The sequence below is a fragment of the Onychostruthus taczanowskii genome, unplaced genomic scaffold, assembly GCF_017590055.1.
Source record: "Onychostruthus taczanowskii isolate IOZ18803 unplaced genomic scaffold, ASM1759005v1 scaffold26, whole genome shotgun sequence".
Lineage (NCBI taxonomy): Eukaryota > Metazoa > Chordata > Aves > Passeriformes > Passeridae > Onychostruthus > Onychostruthus taczanowskii.
Window position 1 is genome coordinate 1785183 of NW_024499906.1, and position 8645 is coordinate 1793827.

Consider the following 8645-nt stretch of genomic DNA (forward strand, 5'->3'; position numbering starts at 1 on the left):
GAGAATTAGTTTACAGTGACCTTGTACAGGCAGGGTTTTTTTTTTTTTTTCTTTTTTCCCTTTTTTTTTTTTTTTCCCCAGTTATAAATGTTCAATTTCCAGTTCATCGATTACTTGAATTTTGGTCCTTTAATCAGTCAATTATCACTGGCCATTTCTATTCAGTTTAAAACATCAGATACAGCTGGCAAGTAGAGCATTTGATGTTCACAGATCACAGGGCATGGTAACTCCAAGGTATTATGAATCTTCTTTAGATACATCAAGTGACTACAGTGCAACTTCTTTCCTACTAGCTGCATACACAAAATGAGTCTGTGTCACTTCTGATACACTCAGCTCATCCCCCTATGACTCAGAACAGCATATCAGGAGAACCACCAGATAAAACAGATATGACATTTCAAATATATTTAATAGTCATTATCCAGAGCCTGCTTTCAATCCGAACGTTAAAAATCACTTTGGAACATACCTGTAGTGTTTGAACATTAAGCTGCATTAATCATGAAGCAATACTTTAAATTAAATCAACTGGAGCCAATTTCTGCCCTCACCTTCACTCTGCAAGTTCACTGCTCTGAAATAAATCTTATGAGTTTGGACTTTAAACTACCTGCTAAAAATTAAGTCATTCTTTGATTAGTATCTTATATCCAATAGTCCAAATTCTGCCATTTCTCACATTCACAAAAGTCAGTAGAGGACAGTGTGGATACTGGCAGCAGAATGCAGCCCAGCTACAATTTCTAAATGAGCTTTGGTAGAAGACAGAGCATGTAAGTCTTTCACTATAAAGCAATCACCAATGTTGACTCAGGCTACTGGAAATCTGACTAGTTGTTTTGCTGGCTTATGAGAGGATGTGAGTTTTGTTAACATTTGGAGGTAGGAGGGAGTCACCACATACATTTTTTTTCTATTTGACTAAGCAGAATTTTCAGCACTGAAAAATTAGTTGTTTATGGGGAGAGGAGGAGGAGGCAATGGGGCCCCAATGATACTGTCAAAAAATATATTTATGGATATATATTCTGAAGAAGGAAATTAAAAAAAAAAATAAACATGCATCTTGGAAGGATAGCTCATGTTTACATACAAGATTGGAGGGCTATAATACACTGTTGCAATAGATGTCCTCAGTGTGCAATTTCTTCCCTGTCCTGTTAGTTACTGCAGGTGGTAAGTCCACTTTAGAAATGCCCTCCCTCTTCTCCACCCCAAACCAAAGAGAAGTGAAACCTGTGGAAGTGCCCACCTCTGCGACAGTCTCCTGAGAAAATACCCCAGCATGCCTCAAATGAGTTAAATGCCTGCCCACACTCTCACATGCACCTCTTTGGCACTGCCGTAACCCTGTCTGTGTTTCAGTGGGCATTTTCTTTTGAGGTACATTGGAAACATCAATGAGACAGCAGAACCAGACCCACCAGATGTTGTCTGGTTCCACTTTCATTAAGTCCACCTCTCTTTAGTGACTTGTGTTGGTTCCTACAGTGGTGCCTTACAGCAGATTGCACTGCAGACAAAAGGGAAAGTTAAACCAGTGTCCAAAGTGAGCTCCAGGGTATTCTAAAAGTCTCCTACCTGAATTATGGACATCCGGCTCGGGGGAGCCTCGCTGGCGTTAGTCCCTTGCCCTGTGAAGCTGGTGTGGCAGCCCACATGTCCCTGGGGTACAGTCAGGTTGTTGGAGGCGGGCTTCAGGTACATCACCTCAGACCTGGGAGAGCTGAGGGGCAGGCGGGTCTGGTAGTCAAAGTACATGGGTGAGGTGGCCAGGGATGGGCTGCTCACCACGTTCATGACATTGAGGGGACCCCGGCTGTCCTCGCCCTCACTGGGCACCAGCATAATGTCATTCTTGCTGATCTTCTTCTTCTTGCCCTTGCCCCCTCCACTGCCACTGCCTCCTCCTCCCCCGCCACTGCCTCCCCCTCCTCCCAGCTGAGGGTGGCTATACTCGGCAATGCGACAATTATAGGTGCGGATCTCCTTGTTCTCTCGCTTGCACTTCACAGCAATAGTGATCATGGCAGCCAGCAAGATGATGGAGACAGTGCTCAGTGTCACAATCAGCGGCAGCGACAAGTCCCAGTGTGGCCGCCGATGCTGCTCGCCATTCACCTGTGGCTCGCCAGCCTCGGGCAGGGGCCCCGCCAAAGCCCTGACTATGAGCTTGGCCACAGCGGAGAGGCTGGGTTTGCCATGGTCACTGACTTTTACCACCAGTTCAGCCACAGGGCTGAGCTCTTCCCAGTAGGGGTGCAAGGTGCGTATCTCACCACTGGTGGGGTCCATTTCAAAGAGGTGCTCCTCATTACCTTCCACAATCTCATACGTGAGGCGCCCACTCTCCCCAAAGTCACTGTCCAGGGCACGGACGGTGCCCACGGGGTAGCCCACCCCAGCATTGCGTGGCACCTGCAGCTCAGCAGTGTCATTGATGAGGGCAGGCAGGACGATGAGGGGTGCGTTATCGTTGACATCGAGCACGGTGACGCGCACTGTGGCATTGCTTTCACGGTGGGGTGAACCCGAATCTTTGGCCAGCACGCGGAACTCAAAGTGCTTTGTCTGCTCATAATTGAAGCTCCTCAGAGCATAAATAGCACCATTTGTGGGGTTGACAGAGACATAGGTGTAGATGGAGACATCTCCCACATGCCCAGGCAGAATGGAGTAAGACACTGTCCCATTTTGGCCCAAGTCAGGATCCTGGGCCAAGACTGAACCCAGGTACTCTCCAGGGATGTTGTTCTCAGGCACCTGCAACACATAAAGATTCTTGCTGAAGCGGGGTGGGTTGTCATTCTCATCAAGGATCCGGACAGAAAATGACTTGGTGGAGTTAAGTGGGGGATTGCCCCCATCACGTGCCACGATGGTCACATTGTACTCGTCCTGCGTCTCACGGTCCAGGGGTCGGTCCGTGACCACAGTGTAGAAGTTGTCATAGTTCTCCTCCAGGGTGAAAGGAATGGCACCGGGCCCGCCACCACCACCCAGCACCCGACACTGGAGCTGCCCGTTCTTGCCTGAGTCACGGTCAGTGACCCGCACCAGGGCAATGACAGTTCCTGGTGGGGCAGCCTCACTCAGAGCTCCCTGGCGAACGGAGACAAAGCCAATGGTGGGAGCATTGTCATTGCGGTCGATGAGGCGGACAGTGACCTTACAGTGAGCAGGGATGGGATTTGGCCCCAAGTCCCGAGCTTGGACATCAATCTCAATGAGGCCACTCTCCTCATAGTCCAGGTTGCCTTTGACACGGATGAGGCCGCTCTGTGGGTCAATGCTAAACAGGTCACGGACACGCTCAGGTGCGTAGCCACTGAAGGAGTAGAGCACCTCTCCATTGGTACCCTCATCGGCATCAGTGGCATTGAGGTCAATGACTGCTGTGCCTAGCGGTGCGTTCTCTGGCAGCTCTACCACGTAGGAGGCTGCCTCAAAGATGGGGCTGTTGTCATTGGAGTCAATGAGGCGCACATTGATCTGCACCGTGCCTGAGCGTGGTGGGTCACCACCATCCAGTGCCGTCAGCACCAGGGTGTGGTGACTCTGCTCCTCACGGTCTAATGGCTTCTGGATGACCAGCTCCGGAAACTTTGTGCCATCACCACGGGACTTCACATCGAGGGAGAAGAGGCCGTAGTCATCACGAGTGAGCAGGTAGGTGCGCAGACCGTTGTCCCCAGCGTCTGGGTCGTGGGCGCTGGTGAGGGGGAAGCGGGTGCCTGGTGCAGCATTTTCAGAGATGTCCATGTCCACTTGGTCAGAGGGGAATGATGGTGCATTGTCGTTCAGGTCCTGAATCTCCACTTTGATCATGCAGATCTCCTGGTCATTGGCGAACACCTCGAGGGAGAGCTGGCACTTGGCGCTGCGCCGGCACAGCGCCTCACGGTCAATGCGCTGCTTGGTGTAGAGCAGCCCGCTCTCCCCGTCCACGTCCAGGAGGTGCGGGGCTGAATTCTCCAGCACCCGGAAGGTGGACTTGGGGCCGCGGCCGCCCCCGGGGCCGCCACCGGGAACGCCACGCTCCGCGGGCAGCATCCCGCCTCCCGCCGCGCCTGCCGCCAGCCGCGCATCGCGCCCGATGTTCCCGATGACCGTGCCCGCTCCCTGCTCCTCCGGCACCGAGTAATTCAGGTTCTTCAGCGACAGGGCGGGAGCCCAGCAGAAGAAGAAGCAACAAATGGAAAGGTACATCCCCGAGCAGGGGTGGGGGCGGCAGGAGCAGCAGCGACGACCAGGGCAGTCCCCGTCTTCTTTGCCTCTTGCGCTGGGGTTGTTCTTCCTCCGCTGACGGCTCTTTCTTTCCTTCCTTTTTGGTTTTGATTTTTTTTTCCCTTCTCTTTCCCCACCCCTATATTTCAAGTTCCTGAACCTGTTGCTCTAAAACATCTGCAGAGACACAGGATGAGAGGCAGCAAATAGACCATGTAGCTCAGAGGGAGGGAGCAATCGGGGGGGTCGGGGGGAGGGGTGGGAGCAGCTTCGGCAGCTTTTCAGCAAGAGCTTGCCGGGCTTGCAGTCCCCTCGCAGTTACTTCGTCTGCCCAACTTCGGCAGTGGGAGGGTTTCAAAAATCAGAAAATTTGCAAAAGATCTTCTCCTTCGGCCAAGCGATGTGTTCCCGATCCTTGAATCCCCGCAGATGTACAAATAATAATAATAATTAAAAAAAACAATAATTAAAAAACCGGCGGCAGTGGTTGTTCTTCTAAAAACGATCCGAAATATTTTTAAATATGTATATTTATATATACATAGAAGAAGGGGATGGTCATAGGTCTGTAGCAGAGGTAAAAAATGCTTATTTGCTACTCATTGCTTGTGATGCAATTGATGGAGTGGAGGGGTAGGAGAGAGACAGAAGGGAAAAAAAGTCTCAGCTTGTTGTTGAAGCCCTCTTCGTGTGCAGTGAGCGGCAGTGAAATGTCTGATTGCACCGCGGGGTTGTTGGTTTTCAGGGAGTGTTTTGCTGCATTTAGAGATCTAATCTTGCATTGCTTGCGGCGGAGAGCTGCATCTCGCTGCCGTCGGTATTTCCCCCCTCTCTGTCTCGTACACCCTGGGTCACTGTTTCCTTCCCGAACCAGAGGGAGAGGGAATAAGGATTGCAGGGCGAGAGGGGAAAACAAAACACATTTAAAAAAAAAAAAAAAAAAAAAAAAAAAAAAGCCCAAAACCCAAACCACTCCGCCCCCGCCCGCAAAAACTAGTGTTCCGATTTACAGCTTCCTTTCTCCCCCTCTACTACCAGCCTCCCACCCGTCCTTTTGGGGTGAAAAAATTAAGAAACCCACCAGTTCACCTCCATCACTAGCAGTAAATATATATTTTGAGAGAAAGCTCAGACCGTGCTCAATCAGCAGCACACTTGGGTTTCTTTAAGACAGGCCAGTAGCCGCCGCCACCACCACATCCTTTCTCTCAGTGTATCTATGCGTGTGTGCGTATGCGTGTCTGTGGAGCTGCACTTTTCTCGATGCAGTTTAATTCCAGTTTGCTTTTCTCTCCAGCCGAGAGGAAAGCAACAGGCAACCCATAGCTGGACTCATAGATTTAAAAAAAAAAAAAAAAAAAAAAAAAGCAAGAGAGGAGGTGGGAGGGCGGGGGGAGAAAGAAAAGCCACCACACACACACACACACACTCTCTCTCTCTCTCAGTCTCTCGCTAAAAGGGAAACAGTCTCTGTATTCACAGGGCTGCGCTATCAAGTGCCTCTCTTTTCTTTCTATTCAGCGTCTCCTTCCAATGACACTGCCGCTTAGCCCTCTTCATTTAGGGGAGGTGAGAAGAGGAGGAAAAACAATCCTGGCGATGAATAAAGTGGGAGATCTTTTAATCGATTAATTCGCTTATATTAAAACCTATGCAGTTCCGCGATCAGTGTGATGCATTTTTTCAGTCCCTTCAAAGCCTTAATAGTCTCTCTGAGCATCTTGGTACAGGGGAGAAGAGCGGCAGCAATGACAGATGCGTCCCCCCTCTCTGTTACACACCTTTCCTAGTGATACGGTGTATAGGTAAATACTGGGGAAGGGTAGCAAAATATTATTTCAGGTTCTTTTAACAACCTGAAATAAATGAATGGCAAATCCAGAAATGCAGGTGTTTCAATCTGCTTGGATGAGTCAGATCCAGCGGAACAAATCACATTCACTATCGCCTCATGTTCCTCCCTTCACAGACATCAGTTGCAGCTTCTTCCTAACGCTTCTCTGACTCACTCTATAGACAGGAAAGAAATTAATCAGATTTATATTTTGGAGAGGGAGGAGGGAAGAAAGAAGGAAAAAAAAAAAAAAAAGAAAAAAAGGAGAAGGTGGGGGTGTCGGATCCAGCTACACTTTTACTATACCTCTTTCTCCGGGAGACTGAGGATCAGGAAAACAAGGCTGTTATCCACTCACTGGCACAGAGGCGCGTCTGTCTCCTGCTTTGCTGAGTGTTTTTAACCACCTTTCCTCAGTGTTATATGTTAAATAAATCAGAGATCTTTCACATTAAAAGAAAAAAAAAAGCAATAAAAACATAGGTTTCCAATACATAGCTCACAGATCTAGTTCCGAGTCTCAGTTCTGCACTGTTTTTTCTCCTTTATTTGAGTCCGGACCCAAAGTACACAGTTAATTCTGCAACGTGTGGTAGGGAGGCTTTCAAACGCAAAAGAAGAAAAAACAATTATTCTTCTCTGCCTCATTGATGGGTGGCCCCTTGCAAACAGACGGTCGCTAGTCTTAGCCAGGCAGCACGCGGAGTGAACGCCGATCCCCGATAAACCAGATCCATTTCACCAGCCGCCCGCAGGTAAGTGGAGAATTCAGTGAAAATTCAACAGTTGGAGCCGCGCTCTGCCTCGCTCTCGCTCTCTCCCTCTCTCTCCCCGAGCCTCGCCTCCCTCACTGCAGCACTCGCGGGGCCGCCGCGCCGCGCCGCGCTCGCCCAGCGCCGCTCTCCGACTGCCTCTATTCACCTCACGCCGCGGCTTAAACATTGATACGGATTCCCCGCCAGCCAATGGGCGGCGGCGGCGCCGGCCGGCCCCGGCGCGGCCCGGCCAATGGGAGGAGGCGGGCAGCCGGGCGCGCGGGGGGCGGGGCCGCGGCGGGCGCTGGGTGTCATTGATTAGAGCGGCTCCGAGGGGGACGCGGGGCGCGTGAGCGGCTCGCGCGGGTTGCGGTGTCTGGCCGCTCGCGCACCGCAGCGCCGCGACCCCGGCCCCCGCCGCTTCCTCACCCGGCCTCTTCGTCACCCCTGCCTCCCCGCACCCCCGCCCTTATTTATTTATTTGTAAGACGTGTTAACAAGTCCTCCGCGTTGACGGGTAGGGAAGCAGGGGGGACGCGGCGCTCCCGAACTCGCCCGAAGCACTGCGAGGGCGAGGACTTGACTGCGCGGCGCGGCGCGGCCCGGCCCGCAAGTGACCGCCGGGCCGGGGATGCGCGGCGAGAGAAGGGGGGTGTGGGTGGGGGGACACCCCCGCCACCTCCGCCCCGGCCCTGCGGGAACCGCCCCGAGCGGGTCTCACCGTCCCCCAGGGGCAGTTCCCGAGGGCGGGAGCGCATCCCCTGCCGGCGGGGAGCGGGGTGCTGGCAGCCGCGCCGTGAGGGGCCGGGGGCCGCAGCAGCGCCCGCCCCCGCCCTCGGCGCGCAAGGGAGGCTCCCGGCCGGGGGCCGCGGTGGCGGGGGGAGGACTGAGGCTGGAAAGGTGCGTGCTCGGATTGCTGGAGGGCCGGTCTCGACCCGTGCGTACGGAAATGAAGCTGCCATTTGTGACGAGCGTGTAAGTAGCAAGAATCATTTAGGGGAAAAGAGGAAAAAATAATAATAAAAAAAAAAAAAAAAGCCAGGAAGAAAATAAACTCTGGAGCACTTATAAGACGCTCCTGATTATTTTAGGAGTGTCTCTTAAGAGCCAGTTAAGGCAGCTGCTCGTTTGCTTTGCTCAATAGAATAACCTTCAGCCCTGAGTTATTATGTCCATAAATATAATATGACTTGGAAAAAGTCTTGCAGATTTATAAATTCAAATGAGTGTTCTTTCCAGACCCATCTTCTCGTCCTGAGGACCTCTTTGTAGCTGTGAAACAGATAGTTTGCCATCCAGAGCGAGTCTGCTGGTAACCGTTATAGAACTAATGCCGTGTTAAAATGCAGTGTATAAATAAACTGTGCATACATTAGTGGCAGCAGAAAACCACTACTCTCAGCCGAGCCAACTTTCTGTGTGAGAGCGACGGACAGATGAAATAAAGGATATGTTTACAAAATGGGCTTTGCTTTCTGCATGAGGGCTTCAGATTGGCTGAGGGAATTTGGCGTGCCCGGCTAAGTCACGTATTTGGAGAAGTTCCCTATAAAGGCAGCATAGTATTGAAAGTGGAACAAACACCAGCGTAAGCCCCTGAGCTATCAGGAGGCCTCGGATGACTGCAGCTGGAGTCCTCTGCTTTCCTCTCCTTGTTCTGCTGCTTGTGCCAAACCTTTAGGATATCTCAGGATGTCCAGAGATTTTTCCACGCCTGTTCTTCTAATTGAGGGGGGAAAAAAGGGTCATTGCAATTATGTACTGGCTCCCTCTAGCGTGCCAGAGGTACTGCTGCATTTGGGGTATATCCCGTGTGCGTGCAT

At 51.5% G+C, this 8645-nt stretch overlaps 1 protein-coding gene across 2 annotated transcripts in view; it reads right to left on the minus strand.

Moving 5' to 3' along the window:
- Positions 1–4606, minus strand: part of PCDH17 (protocadherin 17) — an 84478-nt gene extending 79872 nt beyond the window's left edge. For both annotated transcript variants that reach the window (XM_041407311.1, XM_041407309.1), the window contains exon 1: positions 1588–4606. In XM_041407311.1, coding sequence (XP_041263245.1) covers positions 1588–4215 — 2628 coding nt within the window. In that variant the 5' untranslated portion in view covers positions 4216–4606. The remainder of the gene's footprint in view (positions 1–1587) is intronic.
- Between the last annotated feature and the right edge of the window lie 4039 nt (positions 4607–8645).